At 32.1% G+C, this 22,767-nt stretch overlaps 1 protein-coding gene across 1 annotated transcript in view; it reads right to left on the bottom strand.

The window, feature by feature from the left end:
* LOC114346471 (peroxidase) overlaps window positions 1–22,767 on the bottom strand; it is a 209,375-nt gene that overhangs the window by 32,925 nt on the left and 153,683 nt on the right. The window contains exons 3-4 of the mRNA XM_028297210.2: window positions 16,664–16,740; window positions 10,577–10,670 (exon numbers count right to left, since the gene is read on the bottom strand). Coding sequence (XP_028153011.1) covers window positions 10,577–10,670; window positions 16,664–16,740 — 171 coding nt within the window. The remainder of the gene's footprint in view (window positions 1–10,576; window positions 10,671–16,663; window positions 16,741–22,767) is intronic.

Here is a 22,767-nt window from a genome sequence, read left to right as displayed (position 1 = left end):
CCTCTGTAACTTATTAAAATAACAGTTTTCAGGAACATTCGGTCCTCGGTAATAATGCAATCTTTTGTTCTGTGTTTAAAATTTTCGAAAATACTAATTAGTTTTCTCAGAATTCGAAAAAAAATGAATGCATTTAAAAAGCATTGCCAGCAAATTTTGTGCCTACCCTCTTATTCCCCAGACGTCATCTTGGAAAACGGGTGCAAATGCTTTTCGCACTGAATTTCGTAAACTAGTAACCCTACAGAAAACTTTTTACGGCATTATTTGTAGCAAATTAAATTGCCTACAACTTTATTTCTATTTCTATTACTTTTTATCGTAAAATGGAAAATAAAAAAGTTATAAACATAAACAAAAATAAGTAAACACATTTTTGAACAAATTTTTCTTTGGGCGTTAGAACTTTTTTCTGGTAATTTTACAATGAAATGTCATTAGAGAATTTTTATAGAGGGGTTTTCAACGTATAATCTCGACAACAAAGTTTAATATTATTAGGTAGGTAATTATTTATCTAGATTTTACAATGATCCGAATTTGACCGGATTATTGAATAAAAATACGATAAAAACGAACCATAAAGCTTAATTTTCTATACCAATATTTTTATTCATAGCGTTTTAAATCAATTTATCATTTTATAAACATTCCTATATTATTATTAATTTAGTATCGACCCTTTCCACAGTACAAAACACACCCCACCTTGTGCGCTTACGTCACACGAAAAAGCACCAATAGAGAGAGATAAAGTTTAATAAGAGCACCGTACCAACATTATCTCACGATAAATTTTTTGGTAATAAAAAGAAAAATACAAACTTAACAGATCTCAAAACTGCTCTATCAGAAGTGGGTTTTTGGTGTCAAAAATCTGTAGGGTGTAAGGTATTTAAAATCAAAAGGGTGTAAGTCGGATCAATTATACTGTCCTTTAAGTTTTACATTTATGGCAACGTCATTGCAGAGAATTTGCTGTTTTTCCTTGCCTTTTCAGGATGCTACACAACTGCAGCAGTTTAAAATATCGGCAGAATTCAACAAAATTTTACAGAAACATTCTGAGTTAGCTAGCGGAACAGCATCATTACTCAGTAAGAAAGTCGAGCCATCTTTACTCACTGTCGTTAGCTAACGTTTTTTCGTTTCTTTATATGGTGGAAATAAATATGATCCTCTCGACAGTATGAGATACAAATGACTCGCCAAAAAACTGACCAAAAATACATTTAACAAGTGGCGTGCTGGAACTTTTCAAGCGGCCAGGTGATTTTACAGAAAAGCGGCCTCCCATCCTTATTTTACCTTCTATTATCAGGATGTTTTATTCGTTATTTATAAAATCAAAAAAATATAAATTATTTTTAAATCAAGTATAAAACTTTGAATTCAATGATTTTTTTAAATTTACTATATATTTTAATTTAAGATTAGTAATCTTACAAATAATAAATGACATGTATGACAATATTGTATGCAGTAAGGCAGAAACCATAATTTTGTGAATAAATATAATATGATTTTAATGTAATTAAGATAAAAGTAAAATAAAAATTTAAAATTTTTTTCAATTATGTACAAGTACAGTGCAAATACTTTAATTTAACAATGGTGGTTGTAAGTCACCCGAGTCCATTGTTTATTTCTTCTTCCTTGTTGAGCTTGCTGTGCTCCTCTGTTTCTTTGTTTTCTATTCTTATTATGATAAGTCCTTCTTTCATATGTTTCATGTTTATTCGTATTTGTATAGTTTACATACTGATTCCTCCTCGTATAATTTTCTCTTTCGTATTTATTTGTATTCTTGTAATTTTTCTTCTTGTTTTCGCTTGTGTCAATGTAAGTTTGATCTCGATACGTCCTCATATCACGACGTCCATTTTCTTTTGTGTTTCTGTAACTTTTATCACGGTACATCTTCGTGTCCTGTGATTCGTATTCTTTAATATTTCTGTACCTTTTGTCACGGTACGACTTTGTGTCACGTTTTTCCTGGCGTTAGTACTGTTGCAGTTTTTGTTTCTGTATGTTTCTCTTCTTTTAGAGTTATTTTTGTAATTTTCCTCAGGTATTCTATTTTTACCTTCGTTCCGTCGATCGACGTTTTGTTTTGTATTGTATTCGTGCCCGTTTCGTACGGTACACCTCTTCTGCACACTAGTGCTTTTTGTAATGTATTTGTGTCCGTTTGGTACACCTCTTCTGCTCCCCCATACCTACTGTCCTTCGGTATCAGCGGGAGTCTTTTGTTTTGTAATGTATTTGTGTCCGTTTGGTACACCTCTTCTGCTCCCCCATACCTACTGTCCTTCAGTATCAGCGGGATTCTTTTGTTTGGTTGGGACGAGTGTTTTGTCACTCTTTGCCCATGTAATTGCCCCTGATAAGGAGCTGAATTGTACTGTATTGTACGATAGTCATCGTATTATGACCTGTTTGTTGAGTATTGGATTCCTTTCTTTATGTCGCTCCTGACACTATCCATCCTCGTTTCGTGTTTTGAGCGGGTAGGCCGCTACTTACTCGGTCGATACCCTCCTCGTATATGTAACTGTATGTTCTTTGGTAGTACTAACGAATGTTTTTCTTATAATGCTTCCTGTGTATAAAGTTGTTCCAATTCGCACATTTCTAGTTATATTTTTATTATTTAATTCAACAAACTGTCGACGATAACGAATCTGCAATTTTTCTATTTACAACCAATGACACTGACCTAATTGTAATATTGTCTGCTGTTATGTAATGTAACTCCTGCAAACGTGTTAAATTTTGTGACATTGATTTAATTATATGTAATATTGTGGTAGGACGTATAAATATTATTGCAACAGAAACTATTCTTATTTTAAATGTATTGAAATAATTTTGTAAATACTGTTTTTCATTTATTTATATAAGGATTTTGATTTTAATCCAAGTGACTATTTTATGTTTTGAACTATGTGTATCGTATTTTGCTGAACAAGATATAAAGATTTTAAATCAAGGTTAATTATTAATTGTCTGTGTTTTTTTGAATGCATTATATCTTTTTTAGAGAGGAATACTTTTTATTATTATCAATTTGGTAATTTATGTATACGTAAATAATTTAGATTTACGTGAAGAATATTGTACAGATACCCCAGGCTGTGGGTGAAAAAGCGTGATATAATTCAGGAATTTTTGAAACCTATCAGGTGTTGTAAAGGACGATGCTAGGAATAACTTCTACTAAAATGTAACCAAAAATATTGTGCGCTTTTTTTATGTTGCGATTTTCATTTGTTAAATTTGCAATTTTTAAAGATTTTTAATTTTGCAGCTTAGGGTATTCATTTTAGAGAAAAACTTTTTAATGGAAAGTTGTAGTAAATTAAAAAACCTACAATTTGAGCTATGACAAGTTTAATTTCGTTTATTGGTTATTGCAAAACAGCCTGCGAAAAGTCCAAAATGGCCGTTCTTTACAATTGCATTATTTATTGTACAAATCATTTTTTTATATTTTTTAAAGCTTTAAAATGAAGATATTTCAATTCCAAACACAAAAAAAGGTGTAAAGCCAGATAAACGAATTTGTTGCTTAGATATTATAAATTGTTTATCCCAAGAGGTCAAATGTCGAAGGCTATAACTTTTGGAAAAAAAAATCGTCGAGAGTTGGTGAAACACCCAATCTCCTTCTAAACAGTTATATTTTCATATTCTGATGTAAATAAATGCGTAAAACATTTTTAAACCTTTAATTTTTGGGTTTGAAAACAAGGGAGCAAATTTCGTTATAAACATTTAGAGCTGAAGCGGCCCTGTACATCCTATGAGTTTTTAACTTACATATTATTGTTGCTGAAGACGAAACGCAGATTTATAAGAAAATAAAAAAATCTACGACCAACTGAAGCCGAGATAATTTTTGGGTTTGAAAATAAGGGGGCAAATTTCGTTATAAACATTTAGAGCTGAAGCGGCCCTGTACATCCTATGAGTTTCTAACTTACAGATTAAAGTTGATGAAGACGAAACGAAGATTTATAAAAAAATAAAAATTTTCTACAACCAACTGAAGCCGAGATAATTGTTTTTTTTTCTTATTTCGTAGTGCCTCTATTTTTAACAATCAAGAAATTATTTTACAGTCATTGACTAAAGAAAGACTTATATTATCTTAAAATAAAAGTTATTATAAAATATAATTACATTTAATTATTAAAAACTATTTTTAAAATCGGTGCTTTTGCGAGCGGCCGAATTTTGCAAATCGCCAGGCTCGCTTCAAATCCGCGCGCTTGGAAAATTTTTACGTAACTTATATTAAATTTTGACAGAAAACAATTTAATAATATTATTACCATTATAATATACAGTCTGTTTACCACTGTATTTGTTTTTCTTGATAAACTTTTATATGTGAAATCTCATTTCTGAAGAAATAATATTACAAAAATGATACATATATATGAAATATATAACGTAATATTATAAATATTATAAATATATAATGAATTATTCGTAAGGGGATTTTTCCACATTCTCTATTTCATTTGTTTGATTTCGTACGTGTGGTCGTTAAACCAGTAACTTTGGATCTTTTGATCACTGAGTGTGTTTCAAAGATCTACATCTTTTGAAATATATAAAACTAGATATATAAAAGGCATGATATATAACTATATTTTTAATTTTCTCATTGGTATATAAATATAATAATAATAATGTTACTTCTTATTATACAATATACAACTTTTTCTTCTTGTAGTGACTATCCGTTTTGGATGTTGGCGAACATCCAAAACGGATAGTCACTACAAGAAGAAACATTTTATATTGTATAATAAGAAGTAACAATATTATTATTATATTTATATAACAATGAAACAATTAAAAATATTTATATACAGTGATGAGCACACTAATAACCGGCAAAATAACGCAAAAGATGGAAAACATATTAAGTTGTGAGATAAAAAGGGATGAACCTACTAGAGGTGTTAAATTTAGCGATAGTAACTTATAAATTAACATTATATTGATTATTTCCCACCTTTAGACGTATTGGACGAGTTTGAGAAATGCCAATGTCACAGTGACAGTTTTAGTTGAAATACTAGTCTGATTCATCTAAAGGTGGGAAACAATCAATATAATGTCAGTTTATATGTTACTATCGCTAAAGTTAAGATCTCTACTAGTTTTATTTCCTTTTATCTCACAATTTAATACGTAAACATATTAAGTTGTGAGATAAAAAGAGATGAACTTAGTAGAGGTGTTAAATTTAGCGATAATAACTTATAGATTGACATTATATTGATAATTTCGCACCTTTAGATATATCCGACCAATTTGAGAAATGCCACTGTCACAGTGACAGTTTTAGTTGACATACTCCTCTGATACGTATAAAGGTGGGAAAAAAATCAATATAATGTCAATTTATATGTTACTATCGCTAAATTTAACAACTCTACTAGTTTTATTTCTTTTCATCTCACAATTTAATATGTTTTCCATCTTTTGCGCTATTTTGCCGGTTATTAGCACGCTCATCACTGTATTATTATATGTATCATTTTTGTAATATTATTTCTTCAGAAATGAGATTTCACATATAAAAGTTTATTAAGAAAAACACATACAGTGGTAAACAGACTGTATATTATAATGGTAATATTATTAAATTGTTTTCTGTCAAAATTTAATACAAGTTACGTAAAAATTTTCCGAGCGCGCGAATTTGAAGCGAGCCGGGCGATTTGCAAAATTCGGCCGTTCGCAAAAGCACCGATTTTAAAAATAATTTTTAATAATTAAATGTAATTATATTTTATAATAATTTTTATTTTAAGATAATATAAGTCTTTCTTTAGTCAATGATTGTAAAATAATTTCTTAATTGTTATAAATTATTAAAACAAACAATTATCTCGGCTTCAGTTGGTTGTAGAACATTTTTATTTTTTTATAAATCTTCGTTTCGTCTTCAGCAACTTTAATCTGTAAGTTAGAAACTCATAGGATGTACAGGGCCGCTTCAGCTCTAAATGTTTATAACGAAATTTGCCCCCTTATTTTCAAATCCAAAAATTATCTCGGCTTCAGTTGGTCGTAGAAATTTTTAATTTTTTTATAAATCTTCGTTTCATCTTCAGCAACAATAATCTGTAAGTTAAAAACTCATAGGATATACAGGGCCGCTTCAGCTCTAAATGTTGTTCTAAATGTTTATAACGAACTCTGCCCCCTTATTTTCAAACCCAAAAATTAGAGGTTTAAAAATGATTTACGCATTTATTTACATCAGAATATGAAAACATAACTCTTTAGAAGGAGATTGGATGTTTCACCAACTCTACGATTTTTTTTTAAAAGTTATAGCCTTCGACATTTGACCTCTTGGGATAAACAATTTATAATATCTAAGCAACAAATTCGTTAATCTGGCTTTACAACTTTTTTTTATGTTTGGAATTGAAAGATCTTCATTTTAAAGTTTTAAAAAATATAAAAAAAAAATGATTTGTACAATAAATAATGCAATTGTAAAAAACGGCCATTTTGGACTTTTCGCAGGCTGTTTTGCAATAACCAATAAACGAAATTAAACTTACCATAGCTCAAATTGTAGGTTTTTTTAATTTACTACAACTTTCTATTAAAAAGTTTTTCTCTAAAATGAATATCCTAAGCTGCAAAATTAAAAATCTTTAAAAATTGTAAATGTAACAAATGAAAATCGCAATATAAAAAAGAGCGCACAATATTTTTGGTTACATTTTAGTAGAAGTTATATTCCTGGCATCGTCCTTTACAACACCTCATAGGTTTCAAAAATTCCTGAATTATATCCTGAAATTGACCTATTTTTCACTCACAGCCTGGAGTAAGAGTGGACTTTTATATTTAGATATGATATACGATGCGTGCAATGTTGGAAAAATGTAATCTATTCAAAAACTTACGGCTTTTTTCTCTTGAGCGTTGAGTCGTTCCTCTGGTTGTGGTTTCTGCTCTGGGTGCTTTGCTGATCCCCTGCTTGTAGTTTCTGTTGCGGATGCTCTGCGGCTCCCCTGCTTATAGTTTCTGTTCTGGATGCTTTGCGGATCCTCTGTTTGTAGTTTCTGTTGCGGATGCTCTGCGGCTCCCCTGCTTATAGTTTGCGGATACTCTGCGTTTCTCCTGCTTATAGTTTTTGTTCTGGATGCTTTGCGGCTCCCTGTTTGTAGTTTCTGTTCTGGATGCTTTGCGGCTCCCCTGTTTGTAGTTTCTGTTCTGGATGCTTTGTTGATCCTCTGTTTGCAGTTTCTGTTCTGGATGCTCTGCGGCTCTCCTGCTTATAGTTTTTGTTCTGGATGCTCTGCGGCTCCCCTGTTTGCAGTTTCTGTTCTGGATGCTCTGCTGATTCTCTGTTTGTATTTTCTGTTCCCCCGGGCCTAGCGTCGTCTATCTGCTACTGAGTTTGTTTGGTGTGGACTGTAGTCGTAGGTTTATCGAGTCTCGTTACTACCTCGATGTTTCCTTTTGCTCGATGAGGACCATATCAAATACTCGTGGCTCAGTGGAGTAGGCTCTTCAGATAATGGAAACACCAATAGCAATTATAGAATTTATTTAGAACACCGACACTAGGGTAGTTACCACGGGGGAACGTTGAGTACTGATTGTGACTTGTACGAGATTTAGTTGAAGACTCTATAATACTACATGTTGAATGAAGGAATGAAGTTAAAGGCACCTCTGGCCTGGTTGAAATGATTCTTGAGAATGATTCTAAAATGTATATTCTTTCTCAGCGGTGGCACCAATATTGATGTCAGGCCACGCGCTGAGTATGTTTACAAAATATTGAGAACAAAGAAATATATTCAATCTTCAAATTAAATATGCAATTGCCCGAATTATTGTTTACAATTTACAATTCGTGAACTAAATTAGACACCAGCACATGTAAATATACAATACCAAATTGGTTCGTGTGATGTACGGGGTGATAAAGATCGGTGCCGCCTAAAATCCCGACAGCCAAAATCCCGACAGCCAAAATCCCGACGGCCAAAACACCGACACGCCAGAATCCCGACACGCCAGAATCCCGACAGGCCAAAATCCCGACATGCAACAATCCTCGCATAAGTCAAAATTCCGACTTTTGTTTAATATTTTAATACAAAATACTTTTGTTTGGTAACAAAAAATAAAAAACAGATGGCCATAAACAAAAAACCAGAAATAAATGTAAAAAGAAACTTATCAAATCTGTCGGGATTTTGGCCTGTCGGGATTCTGGCATGTCGGGATTTTGGCCGTCGGGATTGTGGCTGTCGGGATTTTAGCTGTCGGGATTTTGGGATAGACCCGATAAAAATATACTGTTCAATATCGGATATTAATTCTGAATATTTGGTATTGGACAGCCAGCAATATTTCAAAACATTTTTTAGACATCCTCAGCCAATTTGTATATTCTGGTACGTCTTCAAATGCTAATTATTTTAATAAAGTGGATGAAGCACCCTATATTTCTCTTCGACTCAGCAATGCTTCTTTTTTGCTTTTGTTCATTTCTTCTTTCTTCTGCAAGTATTTCGGATAATTCGGCACATATTTTTAAAATACAATTCCGCACTGTTGCTCGCGTACCTCTTCCGGCCATGTTTAAATCAACACTAAACAACTAAACAACAAATTATCATGTAAACGCTTACTTAAACGAATGGACTAAATTTTAGCTACTTGATTTAATAACTTGTTTTAGCTATTTAACACGTATAAATTCGCCTTTAGATAAATTTTCAGTTTGCCATAATGGATTGCCATGTAGATTGCATAGATGAGAATCAAAAATTATGGTGAAACATAAGTGAGTCTTAAAGCGGCCCTATCTGTAAGCTGAGCTGGACTAACTTGGAGCTTAAGATCTGTTGGTGCAACCAGGCATAAATATCTAAGATTTTTAGATATTTTTGTTTATTACTTCTTTATTTTCCATTTTACGATAAAAAGTGATTGAGATAAATTTGTCGACAATTTAATTTGCTACAAATAATGTCTGATAAAGCTATTTGTACGGTTGCTAGTTTATGAGATAGAGCGCGAAAAGCTCTTGCACCCCTTTTTCCAAAATGGCGGCCGCGGGACAAGGGTGGCGACCCCACAAACTTGAACTTAAGCTTTTACTTACGCACCCAACACATCAAAAAAAAAAAAAAAAAATAAAATCGCGTCTTCTCAAAAATGCACGTTAAGCCCTAAAATATGTAACATTTCAACGGACTATAAATTTTGTTGCTATAATATACAGGGTGTCCCGAAAAGATTGGTCATAAATGATATAACAGATTCTGGGGGCAAAAATAGGTTGATTGAACCTTACTTACCTATATACAATAGTGCACACAAAAAAAGTTACAGCTCTTTGAAGTTACAAACTGAAAATCGATTTTTTTTTCATATATCGAAAACTCTTACAGATTTTTTATTGAAAATGGACATGTGGCATTTATATAGTAGCAACATATTAAAAAAAGAATTAAAGTGAAATTTGTGCACTCCATAAAAATTTTATGGGGGTTTTGTTCCCTTTAACCCCCCAAACTTTTGTGTACATTTCAATTAAATTATTATTGTTGCACTATTAGGTAAATACAATATTTTTAAACTTTTTTGCCTCTTAGTACTTTTTTGATAAGCCAGTGTTAATCGAGATATTTTGAATATTTGTCGAATCCACCATATATTTGTATATGGTTAAGTACGACTATAGAGAGCTGTTAATAATCTGAAAATTTATTTATAATTTACATTATTAGGTATATTTTGAGAAAGAAGCCACATCTGGATGAAAGGTGACTTATCAAAAAAAGACTAAGAGACAAAAAGTTTTAAAAACACTGTGTTTACCTAATGGTACCACAATAATAGTTTAATTGGAACGTACACAAACATTTGGGGGGTTAAATGGAACAAAACCCCCATAAAATTTTTATGTAAGCATATTAAAAAAGAAGCCGCATCCCGATAAAAACTGGCTTATCTAAAAAATACTAAGACGTAAAATAGTTTTAAAAACGTTGTGTTTAACTAATGGTACCACAATAATGAATTAATTGGAATGCACACAAAAGTTTGGGGGGGGGGGAGGGGGTTTTGGTCCCTTAAACATCCCATAAAATTTTTATGGGATTGAAAAATTTCACTATAATTTTGTTTTAAGATGTTCCTGCCATAAGAATGCCCCATGTCCATTTTCAATAAAAAATCTCTAATAGTTTTCGATATATTGAAAAAAATCGATTTTCATTTTGTAACTTCAAAGGGCTGTAACTTTTTTTATGAGCACATTTGTACTAAGTTAGGTTCAATCGAACTATTTTTGTCCCCAAAATGTATGGTATAATTTATTACCAATCTTTTCGGGACACCCTGTATAATTAATATGATTTATTGTTGTAATTTATTGACATTATCATTCTCATTCTGCAATACTTCTATCATTCAGTTTTGTAACTTCTAATACCAAATTGCATTCATCAATAATATTATTCAATATTAAAATTCCAATCAAAATCGATATAAAAAATCAGTTACTTACGTCTTTGCCAAGTTCAAAGATATATCAAAAACCAGTTCACCCACCGAAGCAACGTATTCATTCTTAAAGTGAGCGTCATCAGGTGAAGCAACATCTACAATCAAAAAGGATAATTAGAGCGGTACTGCATCAACAGCGGCGAGGATCTTTATTGCATCGTTAATCGAATGCTGCCAGTTCTTACGCAACGCGAATAAAATCCAATTAGCTAATGAATGACAATGTTTTTTAATTGCTTTAACTGTTGTTTGACGGATATCTTGCAAAATTAAATCATATAAATTTAAAATGAGTTCTTTTTAAATGAGATCTTTTTAAAAATTAGTTTAATGATTAGAAGTAACATTATAATGATTTAATTTGTTGTTGAAAAACTATACACAGTGCAGTACGTAGGTACAGGTTATTGCTTAATCTGTGAATTAATATAATGTCATAAATTTCTCAATTAGTTGTAACTCTAATAAAGATTATTATTCCATTATACCTTCCATGTTATGTTGTTACACTAATGAACAACCATGAGACAGTCTTTAAATTATCTGACTGTTGTATAGGGTGATTCATTTAGAGGTACTTTTTTCAAAAGGAAGAAACAATGAACAAAATAAATTTTATTTGAAAATATTTATTATCATACAAAAGAACCATTCTTTACAATTAAGTACTTCTTAAAGATAATTTCTTTCAAATGTCGACCGTGACTGCTGTTAAGATGGTTCATTTCTTCTTCTTCTTCTTCTTCTTTAAGTGCCATCTGCGCGACGAAGGTTGACAATCATCATTGCTATTCTCACTTTTGACACTACAGCCCGAAAGAGTTCAGTTGAACTGCATCTAAACCATTCTCTGAGATTCCTCAGCCAGGACATTTTTCTCCTACCTATGCTGCGCCTTCCTTCAATCTTTCCCTGCATAATTAATTTTAGGAGTTCATATCCTGTCACCACGTGTTATATGACCCAACTATTGAAGTTCTCTTATTTTGATGGAATCCAGTATCTCCTTGCTGTTCTGTATTCTGCTTAGTAATTCCTCATTGGCTATTCTGTCTGTCCAGGAGATTATCAGCATTCTTCGATACGTCCACATCTCAAATGCTTTCAATCTATTGAGGCATTGATTATTAAGAGTCCATGTCTCCACGCCATACAAAAGAACAGAAAATACATAACACTTTAGTACTCGCTTTCTAAGATTTAGGCTGAGGTCTCTACTACATACTTAATATTTGTTTCATATTAGTGAATGCACTTCTAGCCTTTTCTATTCTAATTCATATTTCTTTGGTATAATCGTTTGTTTCACTAATGTTTGTCCCTAAATAATTATAATTCTGAACTCGTTCTATCGTCTTATTATTTACGTGTAGATTGATGTTTCTAATATTTTTCTTTGATATAACCATGAATTTTGTTTTCTTTATGTTTAGGGACAGACCAAATTCTTCACTCGTTGCAACAACCTTCTAAAATTCTTTGTAGATCTGTAATAGTTTCTGCTATTAGTATTGTATCATCGGATATCTAATTTCACATATGGGTAGGCCATTTATTTTTATGCCTGCTACTTCATATTCTAATACTTTTTTGAATATTTCTTCTGAGTATGCATTAAACAGTGATGGAGACTAGACACAGCCCTGTCTAACGCCTCTTTTGATTTTTATTTTATTTGTGTTTAAATTATTTATTCTTATGACAGCTTCTTGTTCATAATACATATTATTTATTATTCTTATATCCCGTGTGTCGATGTTCTTTGTTCTCAGTAGTTTTATTAACGGATTATGTTTCACCGTATCGAATGCCTTGTTATAATCTAGGAAGCAGACATAGATGTCCTGGTTAACATCTAAACATCTCTGTATTAGCACATTTGCTAAAAATAATGCTTCTCTGGTTCCTTGAGCATTTCTAAATCCGAACTGAGTTTGTCCAATGTTTTGTTGTAACTTTTTGTATATTCTACGATGAATAATCTTTAAAAATACTTTGAGTATGTGGCATATTAGACTGATGGTACGGTGTTCGCAACATTGTCCGGCGTTTCTCTTTTTCGGTATAGTCACGAATGTTGATAGAAGCCATTCTTTAGATAATATACCTGTTCTGTATATGATATTAACTTATTCGACAATTACATGTATATTGCAGTTGCAATATTTCTGTCGGTATTTCGTCCGGTCCTACAGCTTTCCCAGTTTTCATTTCTTTAATGGTGTGTTTTACTTCACTTTCTGTTATTTCTGGTCCAGTCTCTTTAACGAAATATTCGTTATCTATTGTGTCTCGGTTGTCGTTAAACAGCTGTTCTGTATAGTTTGACCATACCATCAATTTGTTTCTGTATCCATTACTATCTCCCTTTTCATCAACTAGTATATTTTGTTTGTATTCTGGTTTTCTAGTTAATTCAGTTATTTTCCTATGTACATTAAAGTTGTCATGTTTATGTTGTAGCGTTTCTATTTCATCACATTTTTTCTTTTAACCAATTTTCTTTAGCTACCTATGCGAATTTGTCGCCGTATTTCGTTTTGTGTTTGCTGGTATAACGATTTATTTTTGTCCTTATACAGTGCTAGCCAAAAGTCCGTACGTCCCTCATATCTTTTGAACGGTTATACCTATAATAATGAAATTTGGAGGGAGGAAATAAACGGACGTAAGCTTCTTAACTAGTCATGACAAGTGACGTAATAGTGACAGATGACGTTACAGAGCCACTGTGACCGATAATTTTAAATGGGACCTTATGGCAAGTGATACCTCGTTTGAAAGGTATTTAAAATACCTATTAAGTCGTACTAGTTTTGTTTGAGTTTAGGCTAATTTTGATGAATAAATGAAATAAATATAAAATTGTAGTTTCACATTTAATTAATAAAAATTCAAAATTCCGCATATAATTACTTGTGTCAAAAAGGTTGACGTTGACGTAAAAACTACTAGAGAATTGAAAAACGTCAACCTTTTTGACAAAAAAAAAAACCATAGACGGACATTTGAATTTTTATTAATTAAATGCGAAACTAAAATATTATATTCATTTAATTTATTCAACAAAATCAAAATCAACTAAAACCCAAAAAAATTTGTATGACTGAATAGGTATTTTCTAGGTACGTTTAGGTACCTTTCAAACGAGGTATCACTTGCTATAGGGTCCCATTTAAAATTATCGGTCACAGTAGCTCTGTAACGTCATCTGTCATTATTACGTCACCTGTCATGACTAGTTAAGAAGCTCACGTCCGTTTATTTCCTTCCTCCAAATTTCACTATTATAGGTATAATCGTTCAAAAGATACGAAGGGGGGTACGGACTTTTGACTAGCACTGTATAAGTACCTACATATATTGCGAGCTTTTGCCAGTGATTTTCCTTTTTTTGCCAATTTTGCCAATGAATTTCGCTCAAGAGTTGTTTCATACTTTTATATTTCAGAATATTCCAATTTTAAGGATATAATTCTATAATAAATTAATTGCTGTCTTATTAATTGAAAAAGTCGCAGAAAAAGGATGTACCAGTAAGAACTTTCAACGCGAAAAGTCTCAGGTTTAAATGACAATTTACCATTTTAATTTTATTAAATTGGTGGATTCTGCATCTGAGACTCTTCAATTTGTTATGAGATGTCGCTGTATCGCGTCTAATGGGAAATTTGAATTATTTTTCAGATTCCCTTTAAAATGATGGTGGAGCTATTTTTCGATTCAGAGGTGTGCACGCTTACAAAAGCTACTGATGACGCCTGAAATGGTAGAAATAGCCTGTCTAGCGGGCTCAGAAGGTAAGAAGCTCACGTCCGTTTATTTACTCCCTCCAAATTTCACTATTATAGGTAAATATCGAGTGGGGTACGGACTTTTGACTAGCACTGTATACTCTTCTTTTGTTCATTAAGTTTAGTATTTCGTCTGTCATCCAATCTTTTTTCTTTTCTTTGGGTTTGCGTAGATACTTTTTTGAAGGTTCTATTAAGTCAACCTTTATTTTTTCCCAATTTTTGTTGATATTTTCTTCATTGCATTCCCCTTCAATCTGTACGGTGTTTAGACGTTCGTTAATTCTTTCTTTGATATTTTCTCTGATTTCTGGATTTCTTAGTGCACTTATATCTTAACCTGTCTACTTTTATCAAAATCTTGAGTCAAAATCTAAAGTTAATAATAAAAAACAAAAAAAAATATGCGTTATGTGTTTTTCTGGAGTCTCTAGATATGGGAAAAATGGTAAAGTGATTGTAATAATATTATACAAGGTTTTTAAAGAGACACATGAACTTGTAAGTGGTGAGGTTACCAAATTAACATTTTGGAAATACCCACCGGTAAAAAATACCGGATCTCTGTAGTTAAGGGTTAAACATCCTACAAGCAATATATTCCAATTATTAAAACGAAACAAACACTACGTGTGAATTTTTTCTTTGTTTGAAAGCCTTTTCAGAGTAGCCAACATTGATTTGACGTCACGACTATCACAGTCCATATAAAGGTTCTAGCCCCCTAGTTGGTATAACTTAACTACTACCTGACTTTTTAAGGTTGCAGTAATCAAAGTCAAATTACCATGTTAGTGTCAACCATCCCTAATAGTCTAAGATCCGAATGTACGTCGACCTGCAATCATCTGCTTTCCGGATGAAATATTTTTTTTATTAAATTTCATACATAGACAAATACGACTTGCATGGGTTGCCTATCAAAATCGTGCCATAGCTATCCTCAAGGGGGGCCGTAGTGGTTGAAATCAACATTTCAAGCACATGTTTGTGAATTTTTTTTTGAAAGTATGATATGATAGAATTATTTTATTTTTAAATTATATAAGTATATTTAGTATAATTCAAAGAATATTCAAAAAAATTAAAGGAAAAATATTGACGAATAAGCCAACGGTGACAAATTTTTAAAGACACCTAAAAATGGATTTTGCGGTGAACATCAGAACTCATCAGTGGATCATCTGAAACAAAGAGATCAAAAAGATTTTATTAGCTTATGAGTTTATCGAGGTAACTCTGTCGATTTTTTTAGTTATAACCATTTTTGACTTTTTGGTATCACTCAGAAGAAACAACGACATTTTTTGAAAAAAGGGTGAAAATCAACATATTTGTTATTGTTAAATAAAAAATAAGCATAAAACAAAAATGCCTCGACAATGTTACCTCACGAATGTCTAATGAATATATATGCAAAATTCTAGGCGGATCGGTCTAGTAGTTTTTGAGTTAGAATTTCGTAGTGAGAAAGCGTAGTGAGAAACGTTTAACAGCTGTTCCAATCAATTTTTGTAAATAACTCCACGATTCAAAAATACATTCCGGTGTGCATCACTTTACGATTTGACAGACAAAAAAAGAAATTGAAAATAACAATTGACAAAACTTTAAACGCGTTTTTCTCAAAACTGCTTTTTTCAAAGGAAGTGGACATTGTAACTCAAATACTACCTCACCGATCTACCTGAAATTTTGCATTTTTCTTTAGATATTTCATGAGGTAACGCTGTTGAGATATTTTTTGTTCTATGCTTATATTTTGTTTAACAATAATAAATATGTTGATTTTCACCTTTTTTGTTCAAAAAAATTTCGTTGTGTTGACTTCTGAGTGATAGCAAAAATGTCAAATATCGCTAAAACTAAAAAAACTTGATAGCGTTACCTCGAAAAACTCATAAGCTAATAAAATCTTCTTGATTTTTTTTTTGTTTCACATAGTTCTTTGAATTATACTGAATATACTTATTTAATTTAAAAATAAAATAATTCTATCATACTTTCAAAAAAAAATTTACAAAAATGTGCTTGAAATGTTGATTTCAACCCCTACGCTCCCCTTAAGGATAACTATGACACGATTTAGATAGGCAACCCATGCAAGTCGTATTTGTCTATGTATTTAATAAAAAAAATGGTTTATAGGGAAATCAGATGGGTACAGGTCGACCTATATTCGAATCCCGTCCTATAACGAATAGGTACCATAAGAAGAATAAAAAATGGCATGAAGAAGTGCTTGAAAAATTTTTGTACAAAGCTTAATTTTTAAAAATCACTGAAATACTTACGTATCCGTTTTCGTGCATCTAAATAGGCTGCGTTAATCGCATCAAATGTTATACACGTATTAGGTCCATCGTAGTTTCTGAAAGAGAAAGAGTTATCATAAACCAATATTATTTACTAAACCAAGGAAATTATGTAAAATAAAGATTGGATTTAATCTTTTTACGCTTTTTATATCTTTAGAATATATAATTGAGAATTGTAACAACTCTCTCTTCTTAATAGCGACCCCCCCGAGTGGTCGACGTGATGTCGTGTATTGTCCGTCTCCAAAGATCTCTGTCTCTGGTCACTTCTTTTAACTCATGCATAGGTCTTTTGCATATTCCTGTAACTGGAGCTATCCATCTTGTTTGGGATCTTTCTCGTGATCTACGGCTTTCTACCTTTCCTTGTATTATGAGTCTTTCCTTCCATGTTTTCTGTGTTTGCTCTCATAACATGTCCAAAGTATTTTAATTGTTGGAAATAGACTTTACTGGAGAGTCGTTGGCTAACTTTTAGCTCTCTTATTAAAATTGAATTATTTGTCCTATGGTCGATCCAGGGAATTCGTAACATTCGTCTCCAACAGTACATTTCAGTGGTGTCTATCTTTCTTCTTTCAGTGCAACATTAAATTTATCCCTGTAAGAACTACAGAGGGATAAATTTAATAATGCACACAATGAAAATTTCTGAGAGAGATATCGACAGGAGAAAAGTTTGGGTCTCTACCAGGAAGGAGGATAACGGATATCGTATTTGCTTTGAGACCGTTGATAGAGAAATATGCCGAGAAGAGAAGGAAATTAAAAGAAGAATATGAGGCGGGCGGCTCAAAAATGAATGTGGCAAAATGGGAATATCTAATAGTGGGCAATGACGAAACACCCGATTTAGATATATTTTTTTTTGCTTGAAAAATGGCTTTGGCAGAGCCAATTAGCCAGACTTGTTTGTGATTGACTGCAGATTCATAGTCATAAATTTTTATTTCATAACGTAAGTACTACAATATAATTTTTTGATACAAAATATTATTATATTATATTTTTTTTTATTATATATATATTCTAATTTACCAAAGCAGCGCAAGACAGTAATAGAAATATAAAAGATGGATTCAAAGAATGGTTTGATGAAGAATGTAAAATAGAACTGGATGAAAGAAATAAGTTAAGGCTCCAAATTATGCAAGTGAAAACACCAGAGATGGAGATAAAATACAACGAACAAAGAAAACGAACTAAAAGAATCATAAGAGCAAAGAAAAGAAAGTACAGCGAAGATAAATTGAAATGCATAGAAGAAAACTATAAAAATGGAGAAGTCAGAAACTTATATCAAAGAGTAAAAAATGAGAAAAAGGGGTTCCAAAGAAAACCTGTAAAAGCAAAAATGGAAGGAATTTAGTAAGCGACGAAGAAATACTGGAAGGTTGGAGAGAATACTTCGAAGAGCTTCTAAATGAAATTCCCACAACAGAATATGCAGAAGAAGAAGAAGAACCGAATGAAAATATTGATCAAGAATAAATACAGAAAAGACCGCCCAATGAAAAAGAAATAAAAGAAATAATAGAGAAACTAAAGAAAAACAAGAGCCCAGGTAAGGATGACGTAACAGCTGAAATGTTTAAATATGGAGCACCAGTACTAATTAAGCATTTGGAAAAGCTGATAAAAGAAATTTGGGAACAAGAACACATACCAAAAGAATGGACTGAAGCCACACTGTGTCCAATTCACAAAAAAGGCGACAAAAGTTTATGCCATAATTACAGGGGAATAGCCCTACTAAACGTTGCATATAAAATACTTGCAGTATATATAAAAGACAAGATAACACAAAAGATAGATAATGACATAGGAGAATAACAATGTGGATTCAGAAGAGGACGCAGCACGGTGGATCAAATTTTCTTGCTGCGTGAAATACAAGCGGAAAGCTACGAATACGGGAAATCTACAATGGCCCTATTCATTGACTTTAAACAAGCTTTTGACAGAGTTAAACGGAAAGAAATATACAAAGCACTATGTGACATTGGAATTAGTAAAAAATTAATAAAGATGGTAAAAGTTACACTCAGAGAAACAGAGAACAGGGTCAAAATAAATGGAAAGGAAACAGATAAGTTTAGGGTCGGTGAAGGAGTACGACAAGGAGACCCACTGTCATCACTGTTGTTCAGTATCCTTCTTGAAATGGTCATCAGAGAAGCCGAAATTAACTGGACAGGACTTGTATACCAACGAAAACACCAATGCTTGGCATTCCTGATGACATAGTAATGATAGCCAGAAGTAAACAAGAATTAAAAGAAATACTAAAAAGACCAGAGGCAATAGGAAGAAAGCAAGGGATATACATAAACGAAGAAAAGACTAAATATATGGAATGGACAGAACGAGAATACACACAAGAACAATATATGACAATAAATACAGAGGCAAAAATATATAAATTCGAAGAAGTAGAGAGATTCCAATATCTAGGAGCGACATTCACTAGGGGACCAAATATAAAAGAAGAAATCCAAGCGAGAATTATGGCTGGTAATCGTTGTATCTTTGCTCTAAACAACTTATTAAGAAATAAGAACATATCTAGAGGGGCTAAGATAAGAATATACAAGACAGTGATAAGACCTATAGTCTTGTATGCCAGTGAAACATGGACGATGAATAAATCCGAGCAAGTCATGCTTAAAGTGTGGGAAAGAAAAGTCCTAAGAAAAATATTTGGCGGAAAGATATGGAATGGAATGTGGATAAGAAGACCAAATGTAGAATTGGAGATGATGTATGGTGAACCAAACATAGTAGGGATCATAAAATCACAAAGACTGAGATGGTTGGGACATATCCAAAGGATGCCAAACACGAGACTTCCCAAAAAAATACTAACGGAAGGAATAGGAGGAAAGAAGAAGAAAGGTAGACCGAAAACCAGATGGAAGAAAAATGTTGAAAAAGAAATAGAAGAACTGAAAATCACAAATTGGAAAAATAGAGCAGCAAATAGGAGAGATTGGAAAGGAATAGTAAACCAAGCCATGGGCCTTCTAGGCCTGGAGAGCTAAACTATATATACAGTATGTCCCTGTAAGTTGTATCCATATGGAAAACTTTTTTATTACTAATTTTTCGAAAAAAAGATATTCTTCATAAAAAGCTCTGCATGGTCCAAAACCTAAGATTTAACCATCAAATATCAAATTTTTTGAATTTTATACGAGGTGTGTCAAAAAGTTTGAATTTCACTCAAGAGTAAAGTAGCTTTATTTTTAACAATATTAAAAATTTCTATTATGAAAAGTTGTTTGGAATTAAAACCTATATTCTAATACGCAATTACATCCTTCTAATTGAAAAAAAAAAGATTTTGATAAATTATGGATAACTAACACTATTTTCAGTTATTTCAATTTAGATAACTCTTTTATTATTAATTTTAGGAAACAAACGTGATTCTTAATAAAAAGTTTTGCATGGTCTAAAACCTAAAATACAACCATCTTATATCAAATTTTATCAATTTTATACGAGGTATGTCAAAAAATATGAATTTCGCCCAATAGTAACATACGTTATTTTTCACAATATCGAAAATTCCTATTATGAAAAGTTATTTAGAATTAAAAACTATGTTTCAGTACGTAATTACATCCTTCTAATTGAAATATTCTGAACTATAAAGGTACTTTACTTTTGATCTAAATTTATCTTTTTTGACATACCTCGTATAAAATTGATAATATTTGATATAAGATGGTTGTATTTTAGGTTTTAGACCATCCAGAACTTTTTATTAAGAATCACTTTTTTTCGTAAAATTAATAATAAAAGAGTTATCAGAATTGAAATAACTGAAAATAATGTAAGTTATCCATAATTTTTCAAAAAAAAAAAATTTACACTTAGAAGGATGTAATTGCATATTAGAATATAGTTTTTAATTCCAAACAACTTTTCATAATAGCAATTTTTAATATTGTTAAAAATAAAACTACTTTGCTCTTGAGTGAAATTCAAACTTTTTGACATACCTCGTATAATATTCAAAAAATTTGATATTTGATGGTTAAATCTTAGGTTTTGGACAATGCAGAGCTTTTTATGAAGAATAACTTTTTATCGTAAAATTAATAATAAAAAAGTTTTCCATATGGATACAACTTACAGGGACATACTGTATATATTTTAATTTGTGGTAATCATTTTTTTTACTTCTATTTTTTTTTTGGTATTTTTTTGCTTGTTTTTTTATTTTCTTTTCTTTTTTTGTTTCTATTTTTTTTTATTTTTTTTTTGTTATAATTATTTTATTCTTTTTTTATATCTTATTTTTTTCCTTTTTAATTTTTTCAAACCAAATTAACAAATTATTCCTAGTTTACAACTTGTATTTACATAATTTAACATGTTTATAAATGCCATGAAAAATTTCCATATCATTTGTAAATATTAAAGTATTAAGGTTTATTGGGAAACAGCATTTTAAATTTTTTAATTCCTTATAAAAGTCGTTTATGTTATTTATCTGTAAATGACATTTTAATATGATATGTGTTAGATCTCCGATTTTGCCACAAGTACAATTGGGAGTATCTGCGAAGCCGATTCTATGCATGTAAGATGGAGTAAGAGCATGATTTGCTCTCAGCATATTAATGGTCTTTATAAAATGTCTATTATATTCTGTATAAAACCATCTTCTTAAGGATGATTTAGATGTAGAAAATAAAAAAAATCAAGAAAAAAACCTGAAATTATTTGGGGATAATTTTTAATAGAAAAGGAAATGGTGGATATGAAATAAGAGCGCGAATAAATAAAGAGTCGAGCAACGATACGAGTGTTAATCTCTTTTCTCTGGCGAAAGTCACAAAAAAAAAGATACAAAAAACATATCTATACAAGTATTGTTATAAAAGCGTATCACTATATGGCTATTGGGATGTTACCAAAGTTAATAAAAACAAACTTATGTCGACAGAGAAGGACCATTTAAGACGAAGTTGTGGTAAATCAAAACTATAAAGGGTCAGAAACGAGCAGATAAGAGATTAAATGAAGCTAGATCGTAATATACGCGAGAAGATTGAGAAAAGACAGTTGTCATGGTTCGGACACGTAAAGAGGATGCGAAAGAACCGTTGTTTCCGAAGAATAATAAAATAGATTATCTATAATAATAATATATATAATATACAGTCGAACCCGCTTATTAGAATACCGGTTATAGGAATATCCCGTTTTAAGGAATAGAAATTTGAGGTCCAGAAACGTTTCTACCAGTCACCAATGATCGGTTATTAGAATATCCCTTTTATAGGAATAATTTTGCTTGACACGAGGGCTATTCCAATAAGTGGGTTCGACTGTATTAGACAATATCGATAATAATAATAATAAATAATAATATAATAACCTGTGGGAGTTTTTTGTCAGTTCTTCTATCAGGCGCGGCCCCCTGCGAATGGGGGATGCTTTCTGGGTATTCGTAGCGCCAATACCCAGAGAGTAGCAGGGATACTTGCCGTGGAACAAAAACTGACACCTGGCAGTAGGTATAAAATGCACACCCATGAGAATGGAGATAAATAATTTATGTTTAGGATCGCTGCCTGGGGATCGCCAGGGCACGTCTGGAGCCGGCGCTGGACGTGACAGCATGCGGGACGTCGGTGGCAGGGTGTTGAGGAGGCGGGCCCCTGTCATACAATCAGCTACAGCCCAACCACAACCACAACCACAAGCGAGCCAAACAACAACAAGAGCTCCACCCGCCGAAGGTGCTGCGCTGGATCATCAGCCGGCGCTCACTCAAGCGGGACGACCGAGGCAGCGCATGAAATGGACTGTGTCCATTAATGAAAACATTTTGCGCTTCTATTACAAGGTGACAAACCTCGGTCAAGAAACAATCGGCTACCGACAACAGCTGTATGCCGAATTTTGCAGGACGTACCCAGATATTCAAGTATCGGAGCAAAGAGTATCAGATCAATACCGGGTAATCATAAGGAACAACCTTATCCCAGAGACTAGACGCAATTCGATCAAAAGCGAAGTCGAACGGGAGATTAATAACCAAGAACAAGTTTTAGATCAAGTCC

The sequence above is a fragment of the Diabrotica virgifera genome, chromosome 7 (assembly GCF_917563875.1).
Source record: "Diabrotica virgifera virgifera chromosome 7, PGI_DIABVI_V3a".
NCBI lineage: Eukaryota > Metazoa > Arthropoda > Insecta > Coleoptera > Chrysomelidae > Diabrotica > Diabrotica virgifera.
The sequence above is the reverse complement of the archived record's forward strand: the minus strand, read 5'-3'. Positions and strand labels throughout refer to the sequence as shown.